At 44.1% G+C, this 15,562-nt stretch overlaps 1 protein-coding gene across 3 annotated transcripts; it reads right to left on the reverse strand.

The window, feature by feature from the left end:
• Positions 1-4,695: 4,695 nt before the first annotated feature.
• On the reverse strand, positions 4,696-15,558 carry LOC107128701 (uncharacterized). 3 transcript variants are annotated; one of them, XM_074016800.1, is made up of 3 exons: positions 15,240-15,558; positions 13,615-13,751; positions 4,696-12,312 (listed from the first exon to the last, which is right to left on the reverse strand). In XM_074016800.1, the coding sequence occupies exon 3, from the start codon at positions 11,099-11,101 to the stop codon at positions 10,130-10,132; it is 972 nt and encodes a 323-aa protein (XP_073872901.1). In that variant the 5' UTR covers positions 11,102-12,312; positions 13,615-13,751; positions 15,240-15,558; the 3' UTR covers positions 4,696-10,129. The 3 variants fall into 3 exon arrangements, with proteins under 3 accessions (XP_073872901.1, XP_065386267.1, XP_065386268.1); XM_065530195.1 differs by having other exon boundaries at positions 13,615-13,710; positions 13,745-15,558; XM_065530196.1 differs by lacking the exon at positions 13,615-13,751 and having other exon boundaries at positions 15,242-15,558.
• Between the last annotated feature and the right edge of the window lie 4 nt (positions 15,559-15,562).

Consider the following 15,562-nt stretch of genomic DNA (forward strand, 5'->3'; position numbering starts at 1 on the left):
CTGAGCCTTAGATGTGTTTCATCCTGGGCAGCACTCAGGAGGCAGTGGAACAAATGACCTCCTCACAATGTGACCGTGCAGATTCTAGTCTGTGCACCTACACCCTGGGCCTACTTTTAGCACCAGCTGCCTCCCAGTCCCCAATCTACAGGGCTCTGGAGTCTTGCTCCTTAATCTGCAGGAATCCTAAGGCCCTGAGAACCACCTGTACTCTCTTTTTCAACTCTAGATTCAAAATTTTTGTCACACACACACACACACACACACAGAGAGACCCCTATTCTTTTCCTGGCAGCCACAGTGGCATGTAGTTGCCCTATCCAACCAGCAGTCCCTACCTCTCACAGAAACTGTAGCTCTTCCTGTTCTGAGACAAGACATCATGTTTTGGGGTGTTTTTTAAGTTTTTTGTTCTTATAGAGACAGGCTCTCATTGTGTTGCCCAGGCCGATCTCAAACCCCTGGGCTCAAGTGATCCTCCCGCCGTGGCCTCCCAAAGTGCTGGGATTACAGGTGTGAGCCTCTGCGCCTGGCCAAGAGTTTGTGTTGGATGTAGAAGAGATTATTGGCTCCAGTTGGGGTCAGTGACAGACTCCTGAACTGAGGGGCTCCAGTGTCTGATCCCTTTTCTCAGCACGGAATAGGTGTGCCAGTATATCAGCACTCAGAGGCAGTGAGGGAGTGAGGGATTGAGCCCTATCCTCTACCTCTACAGCAAAACTGAGGCCACAGCTAGAAAGGGTTGAGGACTGAATTTACCAACACAGAGCATTGGGGTTTTGGAAAAGGAGGAATTGTGGACAAGCAGAGAATTAAACTATCTACATTGGAAGAGAATGAGCAATTATTTGTCATCTGGACCCAAGTCCCAAAAATAGTCTAGGCCTGGGCTTGGCTGATCTTCTACATGACAAAGGGACAGAGTCAAGAATCTCTGCTTTCAGATGTCAAATTAGAGCAGATCTCATTTTCAAAGTGAAAATTGGTAAGTTTGACAAAATTCACCCCACATAATATTTTCCCAAGATGTGTTCAGTGGAAACGTATTTATCTTTAAATAGTTTAAAAGCTCAAAACTGTCCAGTAAACAAGACAATGCTCTCTTTTAGGGTGTCCTCTTCCCATATAACATCTCATCTACATCTGGCCCATCTCACCTTCTTCCCGGCAGCCTTCTACAGCTTAAAGAGAAGCCAGCCCTCCTTCTCTTCCTCTTTATTGTAGGATGTTCACCATCTCTCTCTGTGTGTGTCCTAATTTGATTTTGCTTTTTTGGTTGTTGTTTTTGTTTTTGTTTTTTTGAGACAGGGTCTCACTCTGTCGCCCAGGCTGGAGTGCAGTGGCACAATCTCAGCTCACTGCAACAACCTCTGCCTCCCAGGTTCAAGCGATTCTCCCACCTCAGCCTCCTGAGTAGCTGAGATTACAGGCACATGCCTGCAATTTTTTTATTTTTAGTAGAGATGGGGTTTCACTATGTCGGCTAGGCAGGTCTCAAACTCATGACCTGAAGTGATCTGCCTGCCTCAGCCTCCCAAAGTGATGGGATTACAGGTGTGAGCCACCGCCCCTGGCCTTTCTGTCCTAATTATTTAATCAGTTCCTTGCTACTCGCTCTTCTCTCTGAACCTAAAATCCTTCCCAATAACCACGCTAAACAGTGTTCCTCTTGAAAATACATCTCCAGTGTACTTTGTCACATGTACCCGTGAGCTTTTGTTCAGGTATCTGTGTTCACCAAAAACTTGTGACCTCCTTGAGGGACAGAGATGCCATGTTGCCCAAGGACACCATAGTCTGTGTGAGTAGTGCTGGGTGGCGAACGTGATGGAATGAATGAACAATGATGAATGGCCAAGAGGAACATTTCCTCAGCTCGCTAGGTGGCGCTCAGGCATTTTTCAACTACACAATGTGGCAATGGTTAAGAGGTTGACCGTAGCAATCTGGAGAGCTCACTACCATTTCCTTAACTATTAAACCTTTATTGCAAGGATCCTGGAATTACAGACTCGGATTCTAAAAGAAGCCTTGAGTTTTCGTAGCCTCGGGATCAAATATCTCTGGTGGAAGGAGTACAATTCTCACTTAAACAACTTTATCTGCTCATTTGTTCATGCATTCATTCAAGAAGTATCCATTGAGCACTTATGCGCCAGGTACGATGCTCCTTACTGAAGATGCAGGTGGGGATAAAAAGGAAAAGATGTGATCTCTGTACCCAAGGAACTTTCAGGCATTAATCAAAAATTCATACAAATGTCATTAAATTATAACAGTGGAAAGAGCTCCACATGAGAGGTACATGCTGCTATGAGAACATCTAATAGACCAAGACAGGAAGTTCAAGGAAGGCTTCTTTGAGAATGGGATGGTTGAGCTAACATCTAAAGGGAGAGTGGGTGCTCACTAGAGAAAATGGAACTGGAATGTCATAAACCGAGATAAAAGCATGTTCTAAGGCCCCAAGGGGAGTTGGAGGAAGTAATTGATGGAGACCAGGTGGGTGGACCATTGTGAGCAAGGGGCCATGGCGTGTGAGATGAGGCTGAAGAGTTAGGGAGGGTCAGACCCGGTAAGCCCATCTTAATTCAGATTTTGGTCCTTATTCCAAGAGTAACTGGAAGCCATTGAAAGGTTATAAGCAGAGAAATGACAGAATCATATCTGTGGTTTGAAAAGATCACTGTGGCTGTCATATCACTAAAGTATTGGAGGGGGCCTTAGGGATGTGCAAACAAGTTAGGAGATTATTGTAGTGAAGCAGGAGAGAGAAGCTGGTGGCTTGTACTAAGGTAGGTTTGGAAAGCTCTGACTATTAAAAATTCCTTCCTTAAACCAAACCAAAACTTACATCTAGTGGTCCCAGCTGTTTGCTCTGGGACCACAATGAACCAGTCAACTCCACATCAATGTGGCAGTATTTAAGTAGCTTAAGGAATGCATTGTGCTCCCACCTCTTCCACTCTATCCCACCTTGCTCCCATTACTTAGTCCTCCTTTCTTGGGTTTAAAAAGCACAAGTCTTTAAATAGGATCTCAAATAGCCTGTATATGAATTCCCTTCACTGCCCCTTCTCAAGACAATCTCAGTTGGCCAATAAAGACTAAATCCTTCAATAAACCAAAGCTTCTGGAGATTAAAATGAACACAGAAAATAAGATTTTATATTTTAAAGCCATAATTACAACTTGAAAACCAACTAAAAATAGTTAAACCTACAACCTGACAGTTAGAAAATTATAATTTTACATTTGACATCTTCATCTGGCTAATAATAACAGAAACTAAAATTCATTGAAACTATTTTAAACATATTACATGCATTAACTCTTACATGCATTAACTCATTTAGTTTTTGCAATTCTCAAGGTAAGTCCTAATATGATTCCCATTTTACAGACGAGAAAATATGATACAAGAGATCTTAAGGTCACACAGCTAGTAAGCATCAGGGCAGGACTCAAGTTCTAGTACGATTTCAGAGCCTACACTCTTAGCCACTACACTACACTGTGTTCAAGGGAAAGGAGAATTATCTTTAAACTTAGAAAGAAAAAATAAACACTATGAAAAGGAATAAAGGCCCCAAATAGAGAAGATAACCAGAGAACTGCTAATTGCTTGATTTAATTCTAGTCTAAAGCCCAGATGAAAAATATTTTAAGACACTGAAGGAGCAGCCAGATATAGCCCCAAACATTAGTTGGTCATCCCCAAAGCCCCTAGCAACCATAAATCTACTTCCTATCTCTATGAATTTGCCTATTCTGCACATTTTGTAGAAATGGAATAATAGACTATGAAGCCTTTTGTGCCTGACTTCTCTCAGCTAGGATGGTGTTTTCAAAGTTCATCCATGTTGTAGCACGTTTCAGTACGTCATTCCTTTTTATGGAATAATATGTGAAATAATATTCCATTTTGGCCGGGCGCGGTGGCTCAAGCCTGTAATCCCAGCACTTTGGGAGGCCGAGACGGGCGGATCACAAGGTCAGGAGATCGAGACCATCCTGGCTAACATGGCGAAACCCCGTCTCTACTAAAAACACAAAAAATTAGCCGGGCGAGGTGGCGGCGCCTGTGGTCCCAGCTACTCGGGAGGCTGAGGCAGGAGAATGGCGGGAACCCGGGAGGCGGAGCTTGCAGTGAGCTGAGATCTGGCCACTGCATTCCAGCCTGGGCGACAGAGCGAGACTCCGTCTCAAAAAAAAAAAAAAATAATAATAATAATAATATTCCATTTTATGAATATACAACATTTTGTTTATCTATTCATCAACTGATGGATATTTGGGTAGTTTCCACTTTGGGGCTATTGTGAAGAAGGCTTACCAGCCTGCTAAGAACAGTCATGCTCAGGTTTTTGTATGGACACACAGTTCCCATTTTCTTGGGTGCATACCCAGGAATGGAATTGCTGGGTCACGTGGTAACTATGTTTAACCTTTTGAGGAATTGTCAGAATGTTTCCCAAAGTGACTGCACCATTTTACATTCTGCCAGCAATGTACAAGGCAACATTTGTTATTGTCTTTCTTTTTTATTGTAGCCATCCTAGTGAATGTGAAGTGGTTTTGTGTTTTGATTTGTGTTTCTCCAATGCCCAGTCATGCCAATCAAACTTTTCATGTGCTGAGTGATCATTTATATATGCTCTCTGAAGAAATGTCGATTTATATCCTTTGCCCATTTTTAAATGTGTTTTTCCTTTTATTATTGAGTTGTAAGGGTTCTTTATATAGTCTAGACACAAGTTCCTTATCATATTTATGATTTGCAAATATTTTCTTTTCATTCTGTGAGTTATTTTTGTCACTTCCTTGATGGTGTCCATTGCCCCACAGAAGTTTCTAATTTTGAGGAAGTCCACTTGGCCAGTCAGTTTGAGCAGAAGTAGTGGACGTCACTTCCTGGGCTAAGCATCTAATTGCCAGTGTGAGACCTCTAGAGCTCTCTCTGTGACTGGTGACCAGAAATGTTCCAGATGGCAGTAGTTTTGTCAATTTGGGTCCCTGAATGATTACTGTGAGCAGACTCCAGCCCCCACCCCGCAACCTGTAACAGACATGTAGCCTGAAAGAGAACTAATACTTGGTTGTTTTAAGCCATTGAAATTTGGGTTTTTTGTTGTTGCTGTTGTTGTTGTTGTTGTTGCTGTTACCACAGCACAACCAAGTCTGTCATGACTGGAAAGCACATCTTTTATAACTTTATTTGTTGTCAGGATATTATCAAATAAAAACTAAAACACTTTGAAAAGTAACCCAGTTTAAATTAGAGTTTAAAATTTCAGTGCTATGTATTGTGGAGCACTTTATACCTTTTCCATATTCAGTCAAGAATTTCCAAGAGTCATTTCATGATATGGGAAAATGCCCATGATATATTAAGGGTTGGGGGTTAAATTCAAAGACAAAGTGCTAAATGTTTACAGTGGTTATGCCTCCTTGTTGCAGAGCTTGTCGCTGTCTTTACATTTATTTTATAAAACTATAGTCACTTATTTAAAAATGTATTTCCACCTCAGAAATGGTGTTTATAAGCCCGGCAAGGTAGGGCTCAAAGCCAGTAGTCCCAGCTACTCAAGAGGCTGAGGCGGGAAGATCGCTTTAGCCCGGGAGTTTGAGGCTGAGTGAGCCATGATTGTGCTCACTCCAGACTGGGTGACAGAGCGAGATCCTGTCTCTGAAGTAAGTAAATAAATAAGAATAAAGACAGAAAAAAGAAATGGCATTTACGTGTGTTTATTATTAGAAAACTTCCAGCATGAACGATTTCTTCCATTTTATATACTTTTATCTTCTATTCTAACAATGCCTGTAAATAATCATGAAAAGAATTCATAATCAACAGACTATATTTCGTACCATAATTTTCTAAGTGGCTAGCCAGACACAACTTTACATGCATTAAATATGAGCACAATAGACTACATTAATTTTTTGTTTGTTTGTTTGTTTTTTTGTTTTTTGAGACGGAGTCTCGCTCTGTCGCCCAGGCTGGAGTGCAGTGGCGCGATCTCGGCTCACTGCAAGCTCCGCCTCCTGGGTTTACGCCATTCTCCTGCCTCAGCCTCCTGAGTAGCTGGGACTACAGGCGCCCACCACCTCGCCCGGCTAGTTTTTTGTATTTTTAGTAGAGACGTGGTTTCACCGTGGTCTCGATCTCCTGACCTTGTGATCCGCCCGCCTCGGCCTCCCAAAGTGCTGGGATTACAGGCGTGAGCCACCGCGCCCGGCCAGACTACATTAATTTTATGTTTTTTATTTAATTTAGGATTTAGGCATTATAATCATAAATGCGGATTTATGCCTGGTGAACGACAGGCTATCTTTATTATCTAAGAGCCCGAACACACTCAGATAAAATGTGGCTTTATCTCAAGATGGTGGGTGAATATATGAAGTACCTTTTCTTCTTCTCAAAATATTATTGAATGTGGAGGGAATGTAAATAAGTATAAACAAGAATAACTGTATTGAAAAAAAGGCAAACAGGATAGACTCCATCAGTGAACCATCAAATGATTCCATCTGAACCATCAATGAACTTCTGGAAGATGCTATGCAGATAGAATCAGACTGAAGGCGAAATACACGGAATAAAGAAGTCCCAAAACACAACCCAGTAGAAAGAGGAAATGACACCGTTCTCCCCCCTTATTAGAGGAGGTGATGTGAAGTAAACACCAGCCCCAACATGTGATGAAACAATCTAAATCTTCAAAACATTAACTTGATTTCCAGAAGGGGAAGCAGATGTATTTGGTTTTCTCCTCAGTCTTTCTGTGATTCTGCAAGTTGAGCAATATCTACGTATGAAAATGACTTTGACTGTTTATTTCATTCCTCTACACTAGATGTTTTTTGTTGTTTTGTTTGTTGAGCTAAGATCTCCCTCTGTCACTGGAGCGCAGTGACGTGATCACAGCTCACTGCAACCTTGACTTCCTGAGCTCAAGCGATCCTCCACTTCAGCTTCCTGAGTAGCTATAACCACAGGTGCACGCCACCATGCCCGGCAAAAAAAAAAAAAAAAAAATAGGTAGATACAGTGTCTTACTATGTTGCCTAGGCTGGTCTTGAACTCCTGGCCTCCTAGTTTTAGCCTTTTTCACAGAGTTTGTGTTTCCCTGACACTTTTCGCTCCCTGAGATCAGGACGTGATTATGTGCCTGACTTTATTTTGCTTATTACAGATTTGTTTTCAGGCCTATGCCAGCCACATCTCTCCAAGCTCTATTTTTTTTCAGTTCCACAAAGCAAAATGTGACTGACAAAATGATGTGCAGACAAGCAAACACAGAGTCGGGGTGACTCATATAAATATATTTCCGTTTTTAAATAGTAGGAATGCTGCCCTTTTTTTCTTGCCCCCTTTGCTCCCTGATTTACACAGTGCAGTTTGGTTTTTAAGACATGTTTTTTAGTGTAGTTTTAGGTTCACAGCAAAATTGAGCAGAAAGTGTTAATATTTCCCACGTCCCTACGCCCTGCATAGTCTCCACTATCAATATCCCCTACCAGAGTGGTGCATTCTTCACAATCAATGAACCTTCATTGACATATTATCACCCAGAGTCCATAGTGTACACCAGAGTTCATTCACTCTAGGTGTTGCACATTATACGGGTTTCAGCAACTTCATAATGACATACATCTGCCATCGTAGCATCAGAAAGACGAGTTCCACTGCCCTAAAAATCCCCTTTGCTCTGCTTGTTACACAGGGCAGTTGCTGAGACAAAGCTTCAGGTACTCAGAAATTTTTTTTCTCATGTCTTCATTTTTTTAACATAGTGGAGATTTTCGCTTTGATATAGCTGATCATGTGTTAGGTAAGGAGGATAGCTCAGAGCCTCAATGCCTAAATGAAGGGACCTCAAGTGTATCAGCTCCTAAAAGGGGGACCTTTAGTGCATACAGAATCCCGATGGTGATAAATCAGTCCTTCATCTCTTCTGCACTTTTCCAGCCCTTTGGTTCTCAGGAAACTGCTATCTCTACTGTTGAGGGCACGTTTCCAATCCATGTGGGCATGTTCCAAGTTTTTTTGTTTGCTTTTAGGCATTGTATTCTTTTTCAGTTTTTTAAAAATAGTGTTTTTTGACACGAGGTCTTGGACTAGTTTCTCAGATTGGAGTACAGTAGCATGATAATAGCTCACTGAAGCCTCGAGCTCCTGGGGTCAAATGATCCTCCCTCAGACTCCAAAGTAGTTTGGACTACAGGTGTGCACCACCATGCCTGGCCTGGCCTTTTTTAAATTTTTTTTTTCTGTAAAGATGAGGGTCTCACTATGTTGCCCAGGCTAGTCTCAAGCAACTCCTGGCCTCAAGCAATCCTCCCACCTCAGCCTACCAAAGTGCTGAGATTACAGATGTGAGCCACTGTGCCCAGCTGTTCCAAAGCTTTAAAGCAGTTTTAAATTAATGGTTAAAATTTAGAAGATGCTGTGAATATTGTTTTGCACTTGTGTAAACACATGAAAGAGAAGATAAAAGATTTCAGTGAAATGAAAAGCGACAGTAGCGAGAACCTAATACCAGCATGTGAATTTACAGTGAGCAAAATGCAGTAAGAGAAATTGAAAAGTTTCTACTCTCAAATGGTGTGATAAATTGATGTATGGATGGCATACATAATGCTGAAGAGGTTTTGTGTAATTAACTGTTAAATACCAGCTTCTCTACCTGGGCTGATGAGTCAACAGATTTCACTAATAATTTTTATGCTATAGCATTTGTAAGATTAATAAATGATGATAAATTCAAGAAAACTTCTGCTTCAAGGGGTTATCCTAAAGAAGGAAAGACAAGATGTATTTAGTAACTTGTTCTGCATATTTGGAAACAAAGGCCTGTGTTGGGTCTTCTGTTGGCATTTAGACTGATGGGACCACATCAGTGGTTGACTCCATGAAAGATTTCACTTCAAAAAAAGTGTAGTCAGTGCAGTGGCTTATGCCTGTAATCCCAACAGTTTGGGAGGCCCAGGTGGGAGAATTGCTTGAGACAGAAGTTTGAGACTAGCCTGGGCAGCATGGCGAGACTCTATACTTACAAAAAAAAAAAAAATTAAAATTCGCTGGGCATGGTGGAATGCTCTGTGGTCCTAGTTACTCGAGAGGCTGAGGTGGGAGGATTGCTTGAGCCTGGGAGATCAAGGTTGCAGCAGTGAGCCATGATCATGCCACTGCACTCCAGCCTGGGCGACAAAGCAAGACTTTATCTCAAAAAAAAAAAAAAAAGAAGAAGAAGAAGAAAAGAAAAGGAAAATCCCAATGTTCTCACAACATAATGCTTTCTTTAAAGAAAAGGGCTGGTATCAAAACTTATGCCACAAAAATAGTTAAGTTTAATTCATTTCAGAACGCTTTAAAAACAGTATGAAATGTGGACAAAGACCCCACAGACAAAACAGAAAAAAAACTGCTCTTGCACATACCATATACCACACACTATACCTCATTAACACCTTGTAGAGCAGGATTTTGGTAAGACTTTTGAGCCCACTTGGATAAGGTTTAAAAGGAGAGTAAGAAATTGAAAAAAAAGAAAAGAAAACCAAAGTTTCTTCTATCTGCATCCTGATTTGCATTAGAGTCATTTCCTTTGTAGGGAAGGGAAACCACACAAAAAACATAGGCTAGTAAGGTCATTCAGGTTGACAGCAGAGCCTGGGGTGGAGAGAAATTCCTTAACAAAAGAGGAGACATGGCCTGGCGTCAGTGACTTCATGTGTAAAACAGAGCATATAGTGTTAACACGAGTGACTTTTGATAACTCTTCAGACTAAAAGATCCTTAAGGGCAAAGGAATTTGCATCCCTGGTACCTACTGGTGGGCCTGATACTCAATAAATGCTTAATGATTGACAAAGGGATGGATGGATGGATGATGGATTGGATGGATGATGGGTGGGTGGGTGGATGGATGGATGGATGGATGGATGGATGGATGGGTGGATGGATGGATGGATGGATGTGTGATAGGCTGGTGGATGGCTGACTGGATGGATGGATGATGTGTGGGTGGTGGACAGATGGATGGATGATGGGTGAGTTGGTGGGTAGATGGATGGATGATGGGTGGGTGGATGGATGGATGGGTGGATGATGGGTGGGTTAATGGATAGATCTGGATGATTGGTGGGTGGATGGGTGGATGGATGGCTGATGGGTGGGTGGATGGGTAGATGGATACTGGGTGGGTGGATGGATGGATGAATAATGGGTTGGTGGATGACTAGACAGATGGATGATGGGTGGGTGGGTGGGTGGATGGATGGATGGATGGATGGGGTAGAAGGGTGAATGGGTAGATGGATGGATGATGTGTGGGTGGATGGATGGATGGGTGGATGATGGATGGGTAGATGGATGGATGATGGGTGGGGGGGAGGATGGATGGATAATGGGTGGGTGGGTGGGAGGATGGATGGATGGGTAGATGGGTGAATGGGTAGATGGATGGATGGATGGATGAATGATGGGTGGGTGGATGGATGGATGGGTAGAAGGGCGAATGGGTAGATGGATAGATGGATGAATGATGGGTGGGTGGATGGATGATGGGTAGATAGATGGATGGATAAATAATGAGTTGGTGGATGGATAGACAGATGGATGACGGGTGGGTGGGTGGATGGATGGATGGGTAGAAAGGTGAATGGGTAGATGGATGGATGGATGAATGACGGGTGGGTGGATGGATGGATGGGTGGATGATGGGTGGGTTAATGGATAGATGGACGATGGGTAGATGATGAGTGGGTGGATAGATGGATGGATGATGGGTGGGTGGATGGATAGACAGATGGATGAGGGGTGGGTGGGTGGATGGATGGATGGGTAGAAGGGTGAATTGGTAGATGGATGGATGAATGACGGGTAGGTGGATGGATGGATGGATGGGTAGATAGATGGATGGATGGTGGGCGGGTGGATGGATGGATAGATGTGTGGGTAGATGGATGAATGACGGGCAGGTGAATGGGTGGATGGACAGATGATGAATGAATAAATGAACAAACGAACCACTGAGTTTGAAAATATCTTAGATAGAAATATAGGCTCACAATATTTGCTGGGAAACATTCAACAACAAAACACCTTCTTAAAATGCACCTCTTCTACTCAATTACCTCGGAAATGAAGCACTTTGAAAACAGATAGACTCTGAAGTCACACAACCCTAAGTACCTGGCTCTATGTGACCTTGTGCAAGTGATTTAGCTACGCTAAGTCAAAGTTTCTATAAAACTGGGCAATGTTAGGGTGCCGCCTCTGAGGGAAAAGGCCAATGAAACAATATTCCAAGAACATCCATGGATGGCAGTCATTATTTTGGTGAATTTACTATGGACAGGGCCTGACTCTCCGTCTAACCGTAATATACTTCATTTCATCAGTACACGGGGAGGGAAGCCATTTCCCAGATACAGACCCAGAAAGGCAGATAGATAAACTAGAATGCTAATTTATTAGTTTATCAGGGGAAATTATTTGGAGAATCAAAGTAACTAGCACATTTTCTCTCTGTTTGCAGCTATAATTGGGAAGTAAAACCACAATTAGAAAGTTGCTCAAGGTCAGGCAAAGAGACTTGGGCAACATCTTGCATGTAGTGATGGGACAGTCATTGGGAAACACTTGAAAGAAAGTCTTTGGTGGTCACTGACAAGATTTGTCTCTGTCTTCTTGAGTGAGTTTGTACTTCTTTACTTTTTTTTTACTATATATTTGTGCTTTAGGGGGTATCTTATTTTCCTTGCTCCCAATTTTTTAAGGAAAGGCTTACCACAGCCCCTGAAATATTAACAATAAAGAGAGACAGGGTTTCTCTCTGTTGCCCAGACTGGAGTGAAGTGGTGCGATCACAGCTCATTGGAGTCTCAAACTCCCAGGCTCAAGTTTTCCTTCCACTCCAGCCTCCCAAATACCTGGGACTACAGGTATGTATCACTATGCCCAGCTAATTTTTTAGTTTTTTCTGTAGAGGCAGGGTCTCACTGCGTTGCCCAGGCTGCCTAAGCTGGTCTCAAAACTGCTGGCTTCAGGCGATCCTCCTGCCTTGGCCTTCCCCATCAGTGTAGTCTGCACATCAGCTGAAGGGTCTCTCTGCCCCTCAAGATCTGAGTCAGATGGCTTAACTCCCCAATCTCGTAGCCTGTGAAAGTCCAAAGCCTATTCCAGATTTCAGTGAATCCTTGGGAGATTTGCGTTCTCATGGCTTCCTTTTCCTCCCTTGTGGTCTCTGCTCAGCATTATGTCAATCCGGAGATGAATCATAGCTTCTTTAGCAGTTTCTACCAAAATAAAAAGCCAAAAAAAAGTCACTTGCACAAAACATTTATGAATAAACTTTTCTAAAGAACTCAGGAAGGCCAGATGCAGTGATTTACACCTGTAATGCCAGCACTTTGGGAGGTTGAGGTGGGAGGATTGCTTGAAGCCAAGGGTTTGAGACCAATCTGAGAAACCTGGGCAACATAGTGAGATGCTGTTTTTACCAGAAAAAAATTAAAATTAAAATTAACTGGGTGCAGTGGTGCATGCCTGTAGCCCCAGTTACTTGGGAGGCTGGAGCAGGAGGATTGGCTGAGCCCGGGAATATGAGTTTCTAGTGAGCTTTGATCACAACACTGCACTCCAGCCTGAGCAACAGAAGCAAGACCCTGTCTCAAAAAAGAAAAAGAAAAAGAAATTAAGAACTGAGAAGTAAAAGGAGGTCACAGGAAGGATTCACATGGACATGATACAGCAAGATGTTTAAAATCCACACTAGACATTCCTATTCTTCAAAAATTCCTTCAGACCACCCTGACACCAAGAGTTCTTGTCCTGACTCTTCCCACCAGTACCCACTGATCTTACTTCCTCCCTGAACTTCTTTCCCCTCTCCTCTCCCTCCTCGGTTCTCTCTCTCACCCTTCCCTCTCCTTGACTCATGCCGAAACGTTCCGCCCCCTCTCTGGAACCTCCTCCACAGCTGGAATCCTCAGACCTGAGGATTTCACTCTCTAACACTGACCAAAGGTGTTTTTCAAAGACTGTTCCTTTCTAAGATGAATTTGGGGGCCATGAATTTTGTTAAGTAGCCAAGAGTATTCCTTGCCTGAGTGTAGTGCCTGGGATATAGGTTCAACAGGTAATCTATCCACTCTTGTTCCTCTCTCTTTATGCAATACATTGTTGATCAACAATAATCACAACATGATTGTGTTGTTTCTACTCCTCTCCACATTCCTATGTGGGTTAAGAGGACATCCTCAAAGAAAATTATCTGGCAACTGTATTTTCCCCATAGCTGTAGGCTTGCAAAGACTGTCTGATGCCAAATACTAGTTTCCTGATTTACTGGCCTTGTGATCTTGTGCAAATTGCTTAACCTCTCTGTTTTCAGTTTCTCGGTCTGTAAAAATGGGGTGGTAGATCAGCTCACAGACTTCTTGGGAGGATTAAATTCACTTATGTAAAATGCTTAGTACATAATAAGGGCTCAATAAATATCAGCTGCTACTTTTTTTTTAGTTTCTTTCTCCTGGAATAGTGTGATTTTATCAATCTAAACATCAGAGATTTAGTCTTTGCACTTTAATGAAGCCAACCTTGTGCTGGAGACTAGATTCTATCTTGGAGTGGCAAGGTCAGGGCTCCACTTGCTGGTAGCCTGGGGTGCAGAGGATAATCAGCTGTTAGCTCGCCTGGGCTGCAGAGGATAATCAGGTGTTAGCTCACCTGGGGCCTGCATTCAGAGATGGAGCGAGAAGTGGGGACATGATGAGAATATAATCCAACCCACAGTAGCCTAAACTGGGAGAGACACTAACTACCCTGTGTCTAGTTCATTTCCAGGCCAGAGAACTCAGAAGCCTGGGGAGTCCTAGGGCTGGCTGGCAGAGGATAATCTCACCCAGCTCCCACTAGATCTGTCCTAGATCTGATGTGAATCTCTCAAGAGACCCTTCCAATGTCCCTGGTTTCCCAAGACGATGGGAAGAACTGAAATACCACAGATCCTCCCAGAGATGACAAGGGCTGGTCCCTACAGTCTAGAGCCCTAGAATGGACAGACTCCTTGATCAAGTGGCCAGAGTGGTCCATCTGGCTCAGGTTGTTCTCATGGTCATATTTGATTGCTGCATACCACCTGGCCCCATAACCCACTCATCCTCTGGAGTCTCCACCTCTCATAAGATCAAGGTGTTAGGACTGTTTGCTGTAGCCTCTGGAAAAATTAAGAATGGAGTGGGAGAGCCAGGCTTGGGTTGGGTGAACTCAGTATCTCCTAAGGTGGCCCTAGGTGAGGGGGAGGAAGAAGGAAATGGGCTGCTGGGCCGGATCCACGGGGCACATATTGAAGGGCAAGACTAGGTGTGTCTTTCTATTTGCAGAAGTCAGAGTTGTTCTGGCCTAGACACGAGGAGGCTGGGCCATGCTGGAGGTTGAGGGTAGCAGGGAAGGAGATTATAGCCCACCTAAACACTACCAAAAGAGCATATAGCTACGCTAAATCATTTGGAATCCAGTCCCTCCTCCCTACATGAGTATATTATCCATGTGGCGTTTTAAGCTCTCCCTGCAGACCTGCGTCTCCCTTTCATGTCTTTGGGTTCCTGATTATCCACGCTGCTGTAGCTATGCTGGGTTGTGGGTAGAGGAGCAGGAAGCCTGTGTGCTTTGAGTCTCCATCCCTAGGGTTGACCATGGAACAGGTCATGCTCCGTGGTACATTTTGGCCCCTGCACCATCCATCACCCTGGTTCTCTTTGCAGAAGTATGTACCGAAACAGGAAGCGAGGCCACCTGGGAAGTGGAAGTCTCAGCCCAGCCCAGGGGAGTGAGCCCACAGACAGAAGAGTGACTACTAAGAAGCAGAAAGGGACCTGGGCACTCTTCGGATAAAGAGGACCCTGGTGACTCTGCCCCTTCCAGGGGGCTCAAGCCCCTGCCCAAGAGTCCAGTTTTATCATCTAGGGGGACATCTAGGGCTGGCAGGATCTTGCCATCTCTCCCTTGGCCCTGCGGTTTGAGGCAGGAGCCTTTCGGACATGGCCCATGCACCAGGCCCACCAATGCAGGTGTACCAAGCAGGGCTCTTCCCTAAGAGGCCTTTGGCTTGGAGAAGAGCCTGGGCCTAGCGGCTCCCAAGTTTTTACTTCTCTCAAAGTGCTACCCAGCTGCCTATAGCACATGGGTCCCTGTTGCATTAAATCTATAAATAAAACTTCACACCCCGGTACTTATCCTAGGCAGAGTCCTAGGCGTCGCACTCCTCACGGAAACCCGCCTTCCTGGGATGGGAGAATTTGGAAACGCTCCCTGAGCCAGTCCGGGGGAGCTTCCTTCCAGCTGGGTCTCCGCCCCTGCCCTGGTGGTGCGGGGTCCCCAGCGATCCGCGGGAGGTCCGGGCACGCCTGGTTGTGGGGAAATTCGGCCCCGTCAGGCGGCCGCGCTCACAGGAGTAGCGTGACCCGGCGGCCCTGGGGGTGCTGGCACCAGGAGCCGACACTCGCCGTGCGCTCCCCCGCGCCTGGCTTCCCTGGACTGTCGCCA

The sequence above is a fragment of the Macaca fascicularis genome, chromosome 15, assembly GCF_037993035.2.
Source record: "Macaca fascicularis isolate 582-1 chromosome 15, T2T-MFA8v1.1".
Lineage (NCBI taxonomy): Eukaryota > Metazoa > Chordata > Mammalia > Primates > Cercopithecidae > Macaca > Macaca fascicularis.

Excerpts from the sequence above, each read along its gene's own strand:
- LOC107128701 (XM_065530196.1), bottom strand. The coding sequence starts at position 11,101 with ATGTTTCCCAGCAAATATTGTGAGCCTATATTTCTATCTAAGATATTT.